Source organism: Dipodomys ordii, unplaced genomic scaffold, assembly GCF_000151885.1.
Source record: "Dipodomys ordii isolate 6190 unplaced genomic scaffold, Dord_2.0 Scaffold38, whole genome shotgun sequence".
NCBI classification, from domain to species: Eukaryota; Metazoa; Chordata; class Mammalia; order Rodentia; family Heteromyidae; genus Dipodomys; species Dipodomys ordii.
Genome location: NW_012267254.1, coordinates 161,038 through 181,260, shown reverse-complemented (window position 1 = coordinate 181,260; position 20,223 = coordinate 161,038). Strand labels below are relative to the sequence as shown.

Sequence of the window (20,223 nt, the reverse complement as noted above, 5' to 3'; positions counted from 1 at the left end):
GGAAGGTGGCTCAGTGGTAGAGTGCTTGCCTCGCATGCATGAGGTGCTAGGTTCAATTCCTTGGCACCACATAAACAGAAAAGGCTGGAAGTGGCACTGTGGCTCAAGTGGTAGACTGCTAGCCTTGAGCTGAAGAGCTGAGGGACAGTGCCAGAGTTCAAGTTCCACGACTGACAAAAATAAATAAATAAATAAATATGTGTATATATGTGTGTGTGTGTGTGTGTGTGTGTGTGTGTGTGTGTATAAATTTGGGAGGCAAGGGCCTTAAGAAACTGACAAGGAGGCTGAGGTCTGAGAATCACAGCCTAGGCAGAAAAGATATATGAGACTCACATCTCCAAAAGCACCAAAAAGGCCAGAAGTAACGCTGTGTCTCAAGTAGTAGAGTGCTAGCCATGCACACAAAAGCTCAGGGACAGACTCCAGGCCCTGAGTTCAATCTCCACTACCAGCACACACACACACACACACACACACACACACACACACACACACACACACACGCAAAGAAACTGACAAATGCCTTTACACTTTTATTTGCAATTCAAAAGGCATGCCCAGCTTTTCTGACTTTTCTAATCCCAACTATCATCACCAATTGCTGTTCATACCTTTTCCTGGGGCATCGCCTTAGATTCTTGAGGATGCCTCACTGATCCATGCAACCAAATTAGAATGGAGGTAAAGGAAGAAATCATTGACCAAAGATTGCATAGTTGTTTTTTTTTAATTTGTGCCAGTAATGGGGCTTGAAGTCACTTACCTTTTTCTATCAACGCTGGTCCTCTACCACTTGAGCCACACCCTCACTTCTAACTTTTTGCTGGTTAATTGAAGCTAAGAGTCTCATAGGCTTTTCTGCCAGGACTGGCTTCAAGCCATGATTTTCAAATCCCAGCCTCAGGAGTGCTAGGATTACAGGTGTGAAGCACCAGTGCCTGGCTTTGCATAGTTTTAATATAGAGGCACTTTGTGCTTTGTTGCCCTCAGAAATTGCTTGGATTAGAGTCAACATCAATGCCAAATTAGAGTGAGTTATATTGAAAACAAGACAATTTATATCTCTATCCAGGAAGAGTCCACTGATCAAATGGTCTAATAAAATGCACTCCTTTTCATATTTATTTAATAGATTAAACCCAAAACACAAGCAATATGTTTCCTTTATAAATATTATATACTGGGCTTTTTTGTTTTGCTTTGATTTTTGCCAGTCCTGGGGCTTGAACTCAGGGCCTGGGCACTGTCCCTGATCTTCCTTTTGCTCAAGGGTACCACTCTACCACTTGAACCACTGCATCACTTCCAGCTTTTTCTGTGTATGTGGTACTGGGGATATGCATGCTAGGCAAGCACTCTACCACTAAGCCACATTCCCAGCCCCATATACTGTTTTTAATAGAGACAATTGATGCTGATACACACACACACACACACACACACACACACACACACACACACAGTCTGCTCAATTCAACAAGTTTGTTATTTATTTCCAGAGTGCAATGGGAAATGTTCTTTTCATCACAACAACAACAACAACAAATAACCATTCATTGATTTTTTTATTTTAAAATAATCATCTTTCTCTGGAGTATGCTTTCAATTAAGATGTTTTAATGATCAAATAAATATGTCCATTTTAAAAGACATAAAAGTTGAACTATTTCATCCATGAGAAACCAGAATTCTACTTTTCTCACATTCTTCTACTTCATGTGTAGAGTAGAAAAGACTGAAAAGCTTTCCTGATTTTTCAACTCCAAGAGGAATCTGTCCAAACTGTTTCTATTATTAGAACACAAAATGGTAGCTAAAGAAGTTACTGTGGTTAACAGCTGAATAATTCATAGTCTCTGAAGAATTCAGTTGCTTTGTCTTCCCCAGTTCCTCTTTACAACTGGATTCCCAAACATATTTCTAGTCTTAGGTTGTTATAAAGGAAACCACATACAAAATGTTTTTGCCAGTTAAAATTTTTCCCTTGCTGAGCACTGAGAGAGAGAGAGAGAGAGAGAGAGAGAGAGAGTAACAATAACAAAAACAAGACCTGTAATAATCAGCTCTTGAAACTCTGAAGATTGTCACAACTAGAGTTAAAATTCCAGTCTGTGTTGCATCAAGATCTTTGGACTACTACATCATTGACCCTTAAACTGCCTTTAGTTAGTCTCCTAAATGCAATGGACAAATTAAATATGATCGTATAAATAATGTGAAACACATTTCAATCCACCCTACATTAAAATTATTTTCTATGATGAGAAGCACTAAGAATTTCAAGATGGGTGGGGGGAAGCACTTCAATTAGTGAGGGATCAATGCTCACAGTGCTGAAAGGATTAATTTTTGCAGTTAAGCCTGAGCACAGGGGCAAGCCTGACATCACAATTCCTCTATAATTCCCGAAACATTCAGCTCTGTTTTGCTTTCCAAAGAGGTGCATTGAGGATTCACAATTATGTGGGGTTTTTACCATTGACTTTATCTGTTTGTTTGTTTTTTACATTTTCCCCCCCAGAACTAGCAGTCTCTGCCAAATAGAGCATGGAACGGAGACACAAGATGGCTGGATGGTTATTTTCCAATGTCAGGTTTCATCCCTGTCTAAATCCACAGTGTAACTAATGGAAAACCTCAGAAGCCTTGGAAACCCCACAGTTTAGCTTTCCTTGCACCCAAGTTTGTTTAAAATGCTATGATTTCAAGAAGAAATCATTCTAGAAGGCAATGGCTCCCTTACTAAATGGAATCATCTCAACATAATTGAACTAAGTAAACTTTTTTTCCTTGAGAATACAATACCATTTATAAGCAACAGCATACTGGAGTCCATTGAAAGTTTAATTGGGAACTAGCTATTATTGCAAGTTCACTTGGCACTAGGCACTGTGTTAAGTACTTTACTTGGTTTTCTCATTTAACTCCAGAGTTGATTTACCTTGTAAGTGGTATTCCTTACCACTACCTCCCAGGAAGTCCACCTGTTAAGTAACCAACATGGATCAGCCCAAGTCCAGCGTTGAAGCTCTTAGCCATACTATTTTTCTTTTTTCTTTTTTTTTTGGGGGGGGTCCGGTCGTGGGGCCTGAACTCTGGGCCTGGGTGCTGTCCCTCAGCTCTTCAGCTCAAGGCTAGCACTCTACCACTTGAGCCATAGCACCACTTCTGGTTTTCTGAGTGGCTTATTGGAGATGAGTCTTACAGACATTCCTGCCCAGGCTGACTTTGAACCATGATCCTCAGATCTCAGTCTCCTGAGTAGCTAGGCTTACAGGCATGAGCCACCAATGCCTCGGGCTTGGAGCACCACCTTTTAAGCCCAGATCTCTGATTACTCAATCACTTATTTAATTATGTACTTAATAAGCATTTTCTGAATACTTGATTATATGAAATGCTCTATGCTATGCTATGCTATACTATACTATACTATACACTGAGGTGCTACAATTCTGAGGATGACCAAACTTGGTTCCTATCTTTGACAAGTTCTCAAACTAGCAGATAGAAATGCTGACAGATGGGCTAGGAAGGTGGCTCAGTGGTAGAGCGTTTGCCTTGCATGCTCGAGGCCCTGGGTTCGATTCCTCAGCACCACATAAGCAAAAAAAGAAAAAAAAGCCGAAAGTGGAGCTCTGGCTCAAGTGGTAGAGCACTAGCCTTGAGCTGAAGAGCTGAGGGACAGCGCCCAGGCCCAGAGTTCAGGCCCCACGACCAGACCCAAAAAAAAAAATGCTGACAGATAACCATAGCAAGCATGAATATTCAGGGTATCCTTGGTGCAAAGGATTATGGGGAAATGCCTGATCCGGCTGCCTGATGCAGAAGAGAGAAAGCTAGTCTCTGTTTTTTTATTTAATGGTTTTCAGTCAGGTAGTCAATATTTGAAGTATACTGCTAAAATCTAGATAAGGCAGGGAATGGTTCTCAATTCTGGATGCATGTCACAATCACTTTCAGAACTTTCAAAACATAATCATCATTAGGTTAAACAACTTTGGAAAACTGTCCAGGAATACCTCCTACTGAATATATATATATATATATATATATATATATTACATTATAACCTAGCAGTTGCCCTCCTATTCAATATATACATATATATGTATATATTATTATTACATAATAACCTAGCAGTTCCCCTGCTGTACATAAATTTCCCATAACTGTGCATGCATGATCTCCAGAAAACCCATAGGACATTTCAAGCAGCATTGTTAATAACAACCAAAACATGGAAAACAAAACCTGGAAACAATCTAGATGTTTGTCAGTTCATGAATAGAACAACAAAATATATTATATCCATACAATGGAATACCACTTAGCAATAAAAAAAGAATAAACTACCAATACTTGCAATGGCATGGATAACTAGTCCAAATATCATGCTGAGAGGAAGAAACCTTGTAAAAATAAGTACATATGATCCCACTCTCATAACGTCTCTGCTTCAGACTGAAAAAATAAGAATTCATTAGCTTAAAAGTCAGGTTTTCAGTGTCCCTATTAAATGGTTGTGAATGGGAAGAGACACAGGGTGGTTCTGGGTGCTATTACTGTTGTTTCTTCATCTGTGTACAGGTTACATGGGTAAATTCAGTTTATGAAGACTCATCAAACTAAATATTTACTATTTATTTGTGCAACTTCCTCAGTGCATGCTACAAAGCTAGAAAATATATATATATATATATATATACCAATGACTAGGCCTCACTAAAAACAACTAACTATGAATCTCTGGATGATAAGACTCCTTGACATCTGTGTTTTTAAAACAGCCCAGTAAAGACAGTAATTTATACCTGTAATTCTAGCTACTCAAAAAACACACCTGGAGGAACACAGGTCAAAGCAAGCCTAGGCATAAAAAAAGTTCACAAGAGGCGGGCGCCAGTGGCTCACACCTATAATCTAGCTACTCAGGAGGCTGAGATCTGAGGATCACGGTTCAAAGCCAGCCAGGGCAGGAAAGTCCATGAGACTCTTATCTCCAATAAACCAGTAGAAAACCAGTAGTGATGCTGTGGCTCAAGTGGTAGAGTGCTCGCCTTGAGCTGAAAAGCTCAGGGACAGCACCTTAGCCCAGAGTTCAAGCCCCATGACCAACAAAAAAAAAAAGTTCACAAGAATTAATCTCCAATTAACCAGGAAAAAGTGTGACTGGATGCATGGCTCGAGTAGTAAAACACTGTGGGAAAATGGTTGTGAACAAGAAAGCCAAAAAAGAGCCTAAGGCCCTGAGTTCAAGCCCAGAACCAAAAAACAGCACCTTTGAGGGCTGTAATGTTTACTTATATTGAAAAGTCAAGGCACTGGGTTCAGCAATAGCTTCTGGGAAGCAAGAATCTGGCCTTTGACAAAGAAGATATGTTTTCTGGAGTGAGAACTATCACTGATTACAGCGTGGCTCAGCTTCACCCTGGAAGAGGGAGGCATTGATCAGGATCAGAGCTAAACCTCAGTCCCCACATTGTGATTATGGTGGAGATGAAAGAAGGTAGTGGACTTAAAGCACCTACTACAGTACCTGGAACATATTAAGTATGGGAGAAACTATAACTACTCAACTCTTTCTCCTTTTATTTCTTTATTTTTGCCAGTCCTGGGACTTGAACTCAGGGCTTGGGCACTGTCTCTGAGCTTCTTTTCTTTTGCTCAAGGATAGTGCTCTCCCATGTGAACCACAGCACCACTTCCAGCTTTTTTTCTGTTTATTTGGTACTGAGGAATCGAACCCAGGGCTTCATGCATGCTAGAAAAGCACTCTACTAGTAAACCATATTCCCAGACCTCCTCCTCCTTTTCATGTAGGTTCCTAAGCACAGTGATGAACAAACACACTGTGGCAAATGAACAAAATCCATGCTCTGAGATTTCTCCTCCTGAATAAATGAATGAATAAATGAATGAATAAATGTTTAAAGACTGAAGTGATATCATACTGGAACTAATGAGGTCAAGTGAATATCAGAAATTTCTGGGACCTGGCTGCTCATACTATGCACACCTGCTGTTCCTGAGTAGAAAAGAGGCAGATATTGGTAAATGCAAACCACAGATGGCTATGGAAAAGCTTTGCTTTTGTCCTCGCCCCTCACAACAGGACCAGCCATGTACAAGAAAAGACAAGATGAAAATGGGAGTTGGAAAAATGAATTGCAAACCAATTAATAGCTCAAAAGACCTAGTGGCCAGAAAATGTACCAAATGAAACACTTTTGTACAAGATTGCCACATTTTTAGAGAAAACAAACAAGCCACCAAATCTGGGCTGAAAGCAGGAAATCCAGGTTGAGTGTTCTGACTCTACCACTGGTCAGCTTTACAACTTTAGTTAACTCAATTTTTCATTCTTGGTCAGAGGAAAGTAATGCATCCTTTAGAAGTACACGGTGAGTTTGAGATAAGATAAACAGGCCTTCAGAAACTTAGGCACCAAAGAAATGCAAGTTGAGAATACTAGCTGGAAATTTACTTTGTTCAAAACTCCAACCATCTCCCTGGGCACTGAGACTGCACCGAAACTGACACAGACACTCTTTTGTTTGAACTGCTTGGAGCATACCCTGAGACTACACAGCCCAAAGCTGGCTTATGTAAGAAGGGACTGCAGCATGGCCTGGCATGTACCATAATACTTTGCTGAAGAGAAATCCTTGGGAATACCTCCACTGAAGTCCAAGTGAATGATGTCATCGGAGATCCTCTTACCATGGCCAATGTCAAAATTAAGACAGGAAGTTCAAGGACAAACTATATTTTCCAGGCAAATACGTTATAACGAAAAGCATTTCAGACCTTAGAACCTTGTCTGTAAATATTCTTAATAGTTTACAGACCAGTAAGCAAAATTAGCCTATTCTATAAGGATTTTTATTGTTGATATGAAGCTTTTATTGATCAAAATATGCATTGTTTGCATAGAAAAAAATCCCCTGATTATATTTTTACTCCCTCTACCCATGAAGAAAAGGGAAAAAAAATCATGCAAATCACCACTACATTCCCCCAAACACTAGCAAGCCAGAAATAAAAATAGAAGGTATTTGAAGAGACAGATAAACTTGAGGGTTCTCTCCCGTAGAGCTAAGAAACAAAATAGCTAGAATACCTGTTGGGTTCCTAAATGACTGGAAAATGAAAAGTCCACATTAACTAGAGCACTTTGGAACTCCTTGTAAAGTACAGTTCTTTTCCATCCACAAATCATTTCTGCGACAGACCTGGGTAAAACATCCCCAAATGGATGGATGTCTGGCTCGGCAAGGCATCGTATTGATACCACAAATAGTCCTGTTAAGTCTTGCTGTGGTTCTGGGAGAAAGAATCTGGTCTGATGAAAACCTTGTAGCCAGAAGTGGACAACTCACCCCTAAGTTTGGCATGTCCTAGCTTGGCGTCCTGGGCCTCTGCACCACCCCTATCCCCACCCCTCCGTGTTCCCAGGAGCTCCGGGCACCACAGAGGCCCTAGCAGAGAACGGACCCCGTGGCTGGGGCTGGGAATCGCGGTAATGAGGAGGCAGGAGAGCTTTTCCCTGGTGGAGGTGGGGTGGGGGGTCTTTTGGCACCCAACCCCAGACCCTCGAGTGTTCCCGTTCCCCCTGACCCCATGCCCCCCAGGCAGGTCACCTGGCTCAGCTGCTGCCCGCCTGTCTGTCCTCCGCTGATTGCTCCCTCCAGCCGTGCCGCCGCTGCCACCAGCTTCTGGAAGAAGCGGCTCGCCCTTCCGTGTCACCGGGCCCAGAGCGGACCAGCTAGCCTGTGCCAAGGCTGCGGGAGCCGATCTCCCCCCTGAGCCAGAGCTGGGACCCTTTCCCAGAGCACAGCCGTCACCCGAGCGAAACTGGAGAGCTGAGCTCGGCTCGCCCCAGCGGGGAGGGGCGGCTGCAACTTTGCTCCTGGACGCAAGCGAAGAGGGGGCGCCCGTCTCCAAACTCCGTGCCGCGCCGCGCCGCGCCGCGCCGCGCCGCGCCGGCAACCTCTCCAGTCCAGGGAATCGCTTCTTTTCTTCCTTTTTTTTTTTTAAAAGAGAGATTCTTGCTCTCAAGTTCTTTCTGCTGGAGCTGGATCAAGCAGAGGGTGGAGGACCTCGAGGACCCAATTGGGGGGTGCGGGAGGTGCGCCCCGCTGCGTGCACTGGCAGTGAGCCAAGTGTGGGTACGCGGGGTAGCTAATGGAGGGGGGACTGGCTCTCCGAGCGCCTCTCCCTGAGGCTCCTCCCGACCCCTTTCAAGCCGCCTGCTCTGCCCTCCTCCCGCTTGGAGGCACAGCCTGGGAGGGAGGACGGCCTGGAGAGACCCAGCCAACAGCAGGGAAGCAGTGACCCGGACCTGGATCACAGAAGTAGGAACTGGAAGTGACAGCGGCGCAGAGCAAAGCAGCAGCAGCAGCAGCAGCAACAGCAGCAGCAGCAGCAGCGACAACCAGGGTATCCGTGGCAGCAGCAAAAAGCTGCGGTGGAGAGACAGCAGCCACACTGCGCATGTGGCTGCCGCCCAGTTCAGTCCCATGCCCAGGGCTATGGGCGCCTGGCCTGCCAAAGCCTCAGGCGCAAAACCCAGACACACAGACGAGCTCTTGCCGGTGGTAGCCAATTTTCTCTTCCCATCTTGGCGAGCAACTCAGCACCCCCAAGCTGCCTGGTGGGGAGGTGGCACCTAAGCACAAAGGCACCTGGTAGCCCCCCTCACATGCCTCCCTTCCCTTTCGTGAGTTCTCTTACAACAGGCTCCTTAATTACATAGCCTCTGAGAGCGAATAAAAAGGTTCCTGAGAGATATTTGCCACCTCCTATAATGTCCAGTGTTTACACAAATGCAATGCAGTCAGTAAAAGACTACAATGGCCAAAGTCACGATAGCATTTAATGAGCTCCTGGAAATTCCATTAGGGGTGTCAGATTGACTCAACGGGAAGAAAACAACTTATCAAAATCCTCTGTAGTCTACCCACTGGTCAAATTGAACAGCTAAATATGCAAAGCTTCCGCCAGTAGAAACTAACGGGAAAAGGCCAATCAAAAGCACTGCAGAGAACCACAAGACATTACACAATCCCTACTATAATCTTGCCATTTTACACATGAGTTGACTGAGGCCTAGGGTTGAAGACTCAGATTTAACACTAAAGGCAGCCATGGGGCTTGAAGGGAGGTCTAGAGAAAAGTTAGTCACTTAGCCTTTGTGCCTGGGTTCCAGGGAAGCCAACTCTCCAAGAGCTGGAGCTGGCCAGAAGAGAAATTGACCCTTGGGTCATGATCCTCAGCAGAGCTGCCTTACTTTCAGAATGCCTCCCTACTGAGCAGCACCTGGGAAATGGCAAATCGTCTGTCCCACAGGACTCACTTTAAGGAGTGCACCCATGCTGTTCCTGTGACAAGGCAGATGGAGTGACTCAGGGAGACAGGAGGGAGTGAGGGGGTGGGGGCATAGGGAAAAAAAAACTATACTGCTACCAGCTGGTATTGGAAGGAAGGAAAGAAGGAAGAAGAGGAAGAGAGACAGATAGACACAAGGAACTCTGATAGGCTGAATCTCAAGATTCATTCAATGAAACCCTTCATGAACAAAACAACTTTTCACAAAGTTGCCTGGGCCCAGAAGCAACACAGGAGATAGTAGGATCCCCCTGACAATGGGAAGGTAGTACCAGTGGCAAAGGAGAAGAAAGCCCCAGAGCTAGAACTGACACAGATCCAGTCAGGTGGCTGCTTCCAAAACAATGCAGGCAGAAATGGACAACATAGGACACAAGCAATGGACTAGAATTGCATGCGGCTCTGATTCCCACTAAATCCAAAGGCAACACACACCAAAGTAGCTACAGTTGTTAGAACTCATGCTCTAGCAAGACTGCCTGGTCACATTAATGACACTACCTAGAAATGAGGGCTGTTCCATATATTCTCAGAAGTTTTTACTTGAGGACATAATGTTTTCTCTACTTTTCCATTCTGTAAGAAAACAGGAAAGATACAGTTTGAAAACAAGAAATAGGTTAAAAAGGAGAGGACATTCAAATTCATTAAGAATCATGATATGTAAGTCATAGCATAAAAGATACCAAGGGGAGGGCTGGGAAGGTAGTGCAGTGGTAGAGTGCTTGCCTTGTATGCATGAGGTCCTGGGTTCGATTCCCCAGCACCACCTAAGCAAAAAGAAAAAACACCAGAAGTGGTGCTGTGGCTCAAGTGGTAGAGCTCTAGCCTTGAGCTGAAGAGCTGAGAGACAGTGCCCAGGCCCAGAGTTCAGGCCCCCTGACCGGACCACCCCCCCAAAAAAATACCAGGGGGAGGTTAGGGATAGTGGAAAAACAACAAGGGAAGGGGTAAAAAGAAATGTACTCATTGCCTTACTCATGTAACTGTAACCCCTCTGTACAGCATCTTTACAATAAAATAAAAATTTTAAAAAGAGTACCATTTAATATTTAGCAAACATTAAAGATAAATAATAATATTGCCAAGGACCTGAGAAACAAGACATTTTATACACTATTGACAGGACTGAAATCTGGAACAGCATTTTTGTAGGAAACTTTGAAATTATCTATCAAAATTTGACACAATAATTCCATTCCTACAACAAAAGAAGATTCAAGAATCATAGCAAGAAAAAGAATATGAGACAAAATTCAAGGGGATGTGGAAGCCTATAATATCAGATCAATCTCCCCTTGTTCAGGCTAGGAAGGTGGCTCAGTGGTAGAGTGCTTGCCTAGCATGCATGAAGCCCTTGGTTCAATTCCTCAGTAGCACATAAACAGAAAAATCTAGAAGTGATGCTGTGTCTCAAGTGGTAGAGTGCTTGCCTTGAGCAAAGCTTAGTGACAGTGCCTAGGCCCTGAGTTCAAGCCCCAGAACTGGCAAAAAAAAAATCTTCCCTTCTCCAATAAATTTCCATAGTCAACTGAAAAAAAAGAATAACAGCAAATTTGCACAACTTCTTATGCGTAGATATATGCACATATTAGATATGTATACATATGTGGTAATATGAGTGTAGCTGTATGACTGGGAGGTCTGAGGGAAGAATCCTAGCTACTCAGGAGGCTGAGATCTGAGAATCATGGTTCAAAGCCAGCCTGGGCAGGAAAGTCTGTAAGACTATTATCTCTAATTAACCACCAGAAAACCAGAAGTGGCGCTGTGGCTCAAGTGGTAGAGTGCTAGTCTTGAGCTGAAGAGCTGAGGTACAGCACCCAGGCCCAGAGTTCAGGCCCACGACTGGACCCCTCGCCCCCAAAAAAAAGAAAAGAAAAGAAACAATGATAGAAGGTAAATAATATCAAAATATACTATGTCTATGTAAGAAGACAGCATAAGGAAACTCACTGAAAGCTATTGGACAATATGGGATTATGAAGGATGGGGAAAGAGAAGTTAACCCTTTTGAACAATTATTATATCCTGAAGTATGAAAACATGATTGATAGTAAAGTAAAACAGGCTCTGCTGAGGTTAATGCCAGCAGGATGAAGAGGGAAAACAGAGAGGGTAATGGAGGGTGAATATAGTCGAAAACTTTGTAAGAGTGTATGAACATAGAACAATGAAACCTGCTGACATGGTTTTAAGAAGAAGAGAAGGAAGGAAGAGTGTGAAGGAGATGAGTGATTAGGGTACCTTAGGTGTATGTATGGAACTGGAAAATGAACCCCCTTGAACAACTATTATATACTAATAATTTTGAATGTGTTTATTTACTTTGGCTTTATTCAGGTTTGAACTCAAGGCCTTCTGCACACACAGCTTGCTTTCTCAGCTGACAATCTACCACTTGAGCCATTCTCCCAGCCCTAGACTAATAATTTTTAATCAATTGTATTTTATACCCTTGAAAAGAAAAATACAAATACAAAATTAAGTAAACTCTTTCATCTGCAATAGCATCAAGAATAAGAGATTGTGGAATAATTTGAAGCAAGAAGGTATAAGATCTGTGCACTAAAAGCTACAGCACATGGCTGAATGAAACTAAAGAAGACATAAATCAATGGAAAGATAGTCAATGTTTATAGAGTCAAAGAGTCAATGTTATTAAGATGGCATTATTCCCCTATAGATTGAACACAACCCCTGTTAAGATCTCAGCTGAGCTAGCTTTTTTTGTTTTAATGAAAAGTCAAGTCTGTGCTAAAATGTACCTGGACATGTAAGGGATCTAGAAGAGCCAATATGGCTTTAAAACCAAGAATAAGTTAGAGGGCTCACAGCGTCAGAATTTTAAAACTTACTACTAAGCTACACTAATGCTGGGAACTGGCAGCTCATGTTTGGAACCCTACCTAATCAGGAGGCTGAGATCCAAGGATCATGGTTTGAAGTTAGCCAAGACAGGAAAGCCCATGAGACTCTTATCTCCAACTAACCACCAAAACTCTGGAAGCAGAGTTATGGCTCAAATGGTAGAGCACCAGCCTTATATGAAAAAAGCTAAGGGACAGTGCTCAGACCCTGAATTCAAGCCCCAGTACCCCCTGCCCCCACACACACAGAGGTGCACACTACAGTTAATCAGTCAAGTGGAAGTCTTTTCATTAAATGATGCTAAGAACTCTATATGTGCACATACAAAATAATTACCTTAGCCCATACCTCCTACTATATACATAATTTGATCCAAAATGGATCAAAGACCCCAGTGTAAGAGCTCAAATGATCACAGTTAGAAAAAAAAAACAGGAGTAAGCCTTCATGACTTTTGATTAGAAAAAGGGTTCTTAGATAATACCAAAAGTATAAACAACAAAACAAAAAATAGTTGAATTTGACTTCATCAAAATTTAACTATTTTGTAAGGCACTGGTATTCATGCCTATAATCCTAGCTACTAAGGAAGCTGAGATCTGAAGATCATAGTTCAAAGCCAGTCCAGGCACAAAAGTCTTTGTTGGGACTCCTACCTACAGTTAACCAGTAGAAAGGCAGAAGCAGATCTTTGGCTCAAGTGCTAGAGCACCAGCCTTGAACAGCAAAGCTAAGGGGCAGTGCACAGGCCCTGAGTTCATGCCTTAGTACCAGCACTCATACACACACAATTAAAATATTTTTTGTTCAATCATGGGGCTTGAACTCTGGCCTGCGCACTGTCCCTGAGCTATTCAGCTCAAGGCTGAAGGCACTTGAGCCACAGTGCCACTTCTGGTTTTCTAGTGGTTTATTGGAAATAAGAGTCTCACAGACTTTCCTGCCTAGGCTGGCTTTGAACTTCAAGCCTCAGATCTCAGCCTCCTGCATGGCTAGGGTTACAGGCGTGAGCCACCAGTGCCCAGCTCTGTTGTATTTCTAAGCAGATCATTTTAACCTGGTGATCTTTTTTGTATGTGGTCTTGGGATTTACAGTCAGGGCCTTCATACTTGCTGGGTAAATTGCTCTACCACTTGAACCATGATCACAACGTCAAACTGGCAATCTTTCTTAGACAATCAATTACTGTGCTCTGTGTTGTCGGGAGTCAATCTGCTTTTCTTGCTTTTCACATATTTAGAGTCTTATAGAGTCAACAGGCCTGGCCTGTGCCAGGCACTGGCTAAGCACTTTGGGCCTGAAGGATACCCTCTAAGGAAAGGTTCCAACACTTGTACTTAGGTCTGTTTCCTACCTACCTGGAAACTTGACACTGGATATTCAACACACTTGCCTGTTTAGTGTTCCCCACTTCGGCTTTCAGCTGCAGTCCTCAGTGAGCCCTCACTAAGGGTTCTAGCTCCTATATATACCTTACAGGCATAATTTTTCAGACAGCAGTACAATGAAAGCTTAGTAATCATGTACCAGTAAACAGCTAGTGTATATATTTATATGCAGTGATTTATCAAGTGCTTTAGATGCATCCTTTTATTTGATCCTTAAAACAACCCCCTGCAGTAGATGTTGTTAAAGTCTCCATTATCCAGATATGGAAACAGGATCATAGACATGCCATTGTGTGACTATCACAGTGACACAGTCTGTAAATGACCAAGCTAAGACTCATATCTATCAATATAAAGAAGTCATATGAGGGGCTGGGAAGTGGCTCAGTGGTAGAGCGCTTGCCTTGCATGCCAGAGGCCCTGGGTTCGATTCCTCAGCACCACATAAGCAAAAAGAAAAAAGCCGAAGTGGCGCTGTGGCTCAAGTGGTAGAGCGCTAGCCTTGAGCTGAAGAGCTGAGGGACAGCGCCCAGGCCCAGAGTTCAGGCCCACAACCGGACCCAAAAAAAAAAAAAAAGAAGTCATGTGAGTAACTACAGTGCCATATACTGCCTTACTCCAATGGTCATATCATGTTAGGTCAGCCCAAATAGCAGAGAGAGAGAGAGAGAAGGAGGGAGGGAGGGAAAAGGAGAGAGAGGGAGAGGGTGTCAAAGACAAAGACAGAAAGAGGGATAGGGACACAGAGAGATGAAAATGTGCTCAGTGCATATTATTAAGAAGATAGAAAATCATGATACACTTTTCAGTAAGATTTCTACCCAAACTCGATAAAAAAAAACATTTTTAGTAAAATTTCTATCCAAAGTGGATAGAAACATTTTCAACATTTGTGCTTAACAGAGTAAGCTTTAGTTATCAGAAAAATCCTCAACAATACCAGAACCCAGATGCTGCTTCTGTTTCATCTAGTATTCTTAGCACTGTAAAGTTCAGTATACCTTCTGGCAGATTCCAAGCACAGAAATCACTGGCAACTTCATTATGTTTTTATTTGAATTCTTTTAAAGAAAATACTAAAATAGGTTCCATAATAGACATCATTCTCTAAGTGATATCAAATAGTCTGAAGCCATATTCTACCTCCAAAGCCTGAAAAATACATAGGGACACAGAGACAGAGCACTCTCAAATTGGGCAATCAGGAAGCCTGGGATAAGGTATAGCTTGATACTAGGGCTAACTTTAGGAAAAACTGGGAAGGAAGCCAAGTTTATAAGAGACAAACCTACTGTGACTATTAGTAGTAGTAATAAATAGTTAGAATTAAAAGGACATTTTCTATTTCTAGGTATTCTTCTGAGGACTTAAAATATGAGAATTCAAGCCAGGCACCAGTACTCTTAGATATTCAGGAGGCTGAGATCTGAGGATCCTGGATCAAAACCAACCTGTGCAGGAAAAGTTTGTGTGACTCTTATCTTCAATTAACTACCAGAAAACCAGAAGTATGGGGATAGGAGGGAAAAACTAGAAGAGAGCAAAGGAAGGGGTAACATTATCCAAAAAGAAATGTACTGGGCTGGGAAGGTGGCTCAGTGGTAGAGCGCTTGCCTTGCATGCCTGAGGCCCTGGGTTCGATTCCTCAGCACCACATAAGCAAAAACAAAAAAAAACCGTAAGTGGTGCTGTGGCTCAAGTGGTAGAGCACTAGACTTGAGCTGAAGAGCTGAGGGACAGCGCCCAGGCCCAGAGTTCAGGCCCCATGACCGGACCCCAAAAAAAAAAAATGTACTCATTACCTAACTTACAAAATGGTAACTCCTCTATACATCACCTTTATAATAACAATTTTAAAATACTTAATTTTTAAAAATCCAGAAGCCAGGGGCTGGGAAGGTGACTCAGTGGTAGAGTGCTTGCTTTGAATGCATGAGGCCCTGGGTTCGATTCCTCAGCACCACACAAGCAAAAAGAAAAAAGCTGGAAGTGGTGCTGTGGCTCAAGTGATAGATCGCTAGCCTTGAGCTGAAGAGCTGACGGACAGCGCCCAGGCCCAGAGTTCAGGCCCCACGACCGGACCCCCCCCCAAAAAAAAAATCCAGAAGCCAGACACCAGTGGTTCATGCCCGTAATCCTAACTACTTAGGAGGCTAAGATCTGAGGATCACAGTTTGAAGCCAGCCTAGGCAGGAAAGTCCACTAGACCCTTAACCCCAACTACTCTTAACTACTCAGAAAAAGCCACAAGTGGCACTGTGGCTCAAATGGTGGAATGCTAGCCTTGAACAAAAAAGGTCAGGGACCATGCCCAGGAAGTGAGTTCAAGCTTCAGTACTTACAAGGGGGAAAAAAAGCATGGGAATTAAATGCATAGCAATCTTATGAGATGGTATTAATCTTATTTTACAGATGGGGAGAGAGATCAAGGCGTAGAGGTGTATTTAAGTGACATACCTAACATCACAAAGTCACTAGTGAGTAGAAACTGGGATTCAAGCACAAGAAATCTAAGGCCTGAGTCCATGCTCAAAGTACTACTGCTAGCACACTTCTGTTAGCTTTTCAAGGCCTTTATTTAGAGGTGTTAATAGGAAAGAGTGACAATAGCCTTTCTTCTCTTCCCAACTTAGGGGATTGCAGTAAACCTCTGCAGCAGCCAGTGGCACATTTTAGGTTCTCCTTATTAGGGAAGTACACCTACAAAAGATTTTTCAGGGGCTGGGAAGGTGGCTCAATGGGAGAGTGCTTGTCTTGCATGCATGAGGCCCTGGGTTTGATTCCTCAGTACCACATAAGCAGAAAAATCTGGAAGTGGCACTGTGGCTCAAGTGGTAGAGTGCTAGCCTTGAGCTGAAGAGCTGAGGGACAGCACCCAGGCCCAGAGTTCAGGCCCAACAGACAAAAAAAAAAAAAAAAATTTCACCTGAAGCCTGCTTTCAGGGGATGCTATACTTAAAATGGGGGCAGGAGGGCGCACTGGGAACGTGGCTTAGTGATAGAGTGCTTGCCTAGCATGCATGAAACCCTGGGTTTGATTCCTCAGCAGCACATAACCAGAAAACACTGGAAGTGGCATGGTGGCTCAAGTGGTAGAGTGCTAGCCTTGAGCAAAAAGCAGCTCAGATAGTCACCAAACAATTTCTTCTGTTAAGATTCTTCATTGCATGAATGTAGAAACTGCTTAGTAAAATTTTCCAGCTCATTTTCAAGTTGAACAGCTTTGTTTCTTAAGTACTTTGAATTGTTTTGTATTTTTTCCTACTGATCTATATCTTTGGATAATCTTGCAATTTGTTCTTCCAGATGTCTTTGGGTAATATCAACTTGTTGGCACAGGCGGGCAAAAGTAGTGGCCATTTCTTGCTGTACTTGGTGGCTGCAGTTTGCACTGGTGAAGCTATCATCTGTAGTTTTTCAGTTACATAGTTCACAAACTGCTGTTTAAAGGCTCTCTCCTTGGCACGGGTAGTCCATGTCAGCCTCTCATAAAGATACAAAGCTCCATACATGCTTAGTGAAACAGATATGAGTTTCCAGCCTATAGTTTTCCAAATCACTCCTCCAACAACTAAGATTCCCACAGAAGTTCTAGATGTAAGACAAGCTAATCCTGTTTGGTGACTATCCTAAGAGGAAACGGGACTAGAAGATTGAGAAAGTTTTGGGGATTTTTGTGTTTGCTTTTTTTTTGGACGAAGTAATCAGTATGGATTATACTAACCAAATAGCAAATCTCTGTATAGATTTTAGTAATGATCTCAGAGTGTTTGCACAGTTTCAAAGGTGTTATATGTTCTTAGTTTTAATTTGGGACAAAAACTAAATTGTGTTAAATGATTAATTAGTTAAAGGCAACAGAACCAACTATGTGACCCCTGAAGGGTGGGTCCTTGAGCTCTTAGTTAAGGCTTTGTTTCTGATTCTGAAAAACTCTGCTTCCTGGCATCCAGGAGTTAGAGAATCATCTTTTCATCTTCTCAAAACTAGTTTTTGATGCCTTCTTTAATGGGAATAGGAAGTTTCTTATGTATTACAAGTTGCATTGCTCTAACCACCAGGAAGTGTAGAATGTTCTTTAGTGTACTATTTATACAAGTTACAAGCACTTTGCCATCATGGCAAGTATGTAAACCCCTAATATGCTGTTTTTAGCCTTTTATTCCCATTAAAACTGATGTAACACAGTAGAAAAAAAAAGCAGCTCAGAGACAGTGCCCAGGCCCTGAGTTCAAACCCCAAGCCTTGCAAAAAAAAAAATGTGTGTGTGTGTGAACTCAGAGCCTCGCCAGTTCAGCTTTTTTGCTCATAAGTGGCAGTCTACCACTTGAGCCATACCTCCAGCCCAGCTTTTTCTGCTAGTTAATTAGAAGTGGAGTCTTGCCAACTTTTGCAAGCCCAACTTTTTGGGCTGGCTGAACCTCAATTCTCCAGATCTTAGCCTTTTGGATAACTAAGATTACAAGGCATGAGCCACAGGCATCTAATAAAAGACACAATGTTTGTTTTGTGTGTATGTGTGTGTGTGTTTTGTCAGCCATGGGGCCTGAACTCTGGGCCTGGGCGCTGTCCCTCAGCTCTTCAACTCAAGGCTAGCACTCTACTACTTGAGCCACAGCACCACTTCCAGCTTTTTCTGCTTATGTGGTACTGAGGAATCAAACCCAGGGCCTCATATACAAGGCAAGTACTCTCCTACTGACCTACCTTCCCAGCCCCAAGACACTATGTTTGGATGCTGATTTGATTTTGTTTTCTTTGGAATTGGTTTCTACAAATGACAGACACAAACAACCCACCACTGTGAACCTTTCATCTTAACTCTAATTTTCCAGAGTTTAAGATGAGCAAAGCAAGCCAGTTGAGTAGGCTCACCTCCAGTTGCAGAGACGCACATCCTTTCAGGAATTCATTGATATTGCTGAGGCAGCTGGCTTCTGTTTGGGGCTCCGGACAGTACTAGAGAAGCAGAGTCAAATGTCACTTGGAGATGGTCAATCTATTTCGAGCAAACTGTAACTCACCATTTGCTCATAACTAGAGGGAAGTACTGTCAATCCAGGAAGAGAAATAACCACTGAAGGAAGTGATGTCAATGTCTAAACGGTTGGTTTTTGCTTCAAATGCCACCAAGCTATTATAAATGTCATCTCATACCTTCAGCCAAATGTGGTGATAGCAAATTACAGAGAACAAGACAGATACTATTTTTTAGCTTGATTCTTGCTTTCAAGCAAAAAAGCAATATTTATTACTTTCCTCTCCCCACCCTGTGATAATTTATTGATGTTATTTTTCATTTTGGCTGTTTGCTCCATTTGATCACGTTTATCCATTTCTCAGGTTTAAGAAATTGTAAGTATATCTACTTGATCAATTAAAAAATAGAAACTAATATAAGAAGGCAAGAAGTGCTAGACTCACAGTCACATTTCTTGTTGTGTGTAAGAAAATAATTGTAGGACTGTCTCTTTAACCTTACCTAAAGTACCCACTCTAAAAATTATCCATTGTTGAGATGATGAGCTTCCAATATCAAAAATCTTCGATTTTTTTGAGACTAAGTTTAGTTTCATTTTGAATGCATGTTGCATTTAACACCTATATATGCTTTGATCTCTCCCTCTCCCCCCCCCCTCACTTCCCAAACCATATGTGATATTTTGGATTCTTTCTTCTAGTTCCTAACTGGTTCCTTCCTCAATAGATTTTTTTAAGACAAAACGGCATCAGTTATTAGGCAAACTGTTATATAGACTCAGATACACCTCAAGTTCCAAGCATGTCTGTGGTGCATGGAGAAATGTAACAAGTACCTCCACGACCCCGAACACTTGTCATCCGGGTGCTTTCCTGTTCAACATTGTGGTAGCATTTAGGGGAGAAGGCAGTGACTAAAGGATAGCGTTTAATTTTTCTGATATTTTCAACCTACAAACACAGTGAGAATGTCCAACTCTTAGAAAGATATTAAAGCAGACGATTCCCATTACTTGGGTAACAGAAAACTATCTGAAGAGTTTGATTATTGCTGCTCTGAGGTAAACAACCCCAAATTAGCCTTACCTTCTCCACTGAGCCAGGCAGAAGTCGGTTGAGCAGTTTACACAGCACTACCCCATTTTTCAGTGAAGACATCAAGAACTCTTCCGGATCACAGATGGTCTTTTTGGGGGAATCCAAAACTCCCAAAGATATCAGCCATGTCACGATTTGCTCTTCTGGATTCATTCCAGAGGCTAGTCTACTGTCTCAGGACCAACTATCTGGGGCACTTGCAAGTATGAAGCCACATCCGTGATTGCATCTGCTGCTCTCTTCCTTTTTATGAGTTCTCTTCTGATACTTGCAGAGCAAAGGCTTAAAACCACTTTTCTTAAACAACAGTGACACCCACTCACAAGGTGGGGTTTTTTTTTTCTTAATCAAAGACGTACACACAGGGAAAATTGACATAAAATTCCAGGATAACATTGATTTTTATGTTCAAAGCCTGCAAAAATAAATTTATGAGGATTAAAAAAAATAAAAAGGAACACAAACACACACCCCAAAACCCCAAAAGTCCAA

At 42.4% G+C, this 20,223-nt stretch overlaps 1 protein-coding gene across 5 annotated transcripts in view; it reads right to left on the bottom strand.

The window, feature by feature from the left end:
• The window catches only part of Arhgef6 (Rac/Cdc42 guanine nucleotide exchange factor (GEF) 6), a 128,874-nt gene extending 108,916 nt beyond the window's left edge, over positions 1-19,958 (bottom strand). For 4 of the 5 annotated variants that reach the window (XM_013018136.1, XM_013018138.1, XM_013018139.1 and 1 more), the window contains exons 1-2: positions 19,720-19,958; positions 18,529-18,612 (exon numbers count right to left, since the gene is read on the bottom strand). In XM_013018136.1, coding sequence (XP_012873590.1) covers positions 18,529-18,612; positions 19,720-19,884 — 249 coding nt within the window. In that variant the 5' untranslated portion in view covers positions 19,885-19,958. Of the gene's footprint in view, positions 1-7,646; positions 7,717-18,528; positions 18,613-19,719 lie in introns of those variants that run through there. The other variant, XM_013018141.1, reaches the window with a different exon arrangement.
• Positions 19,959-20,223: the final 265 nt, after the last annotated feature.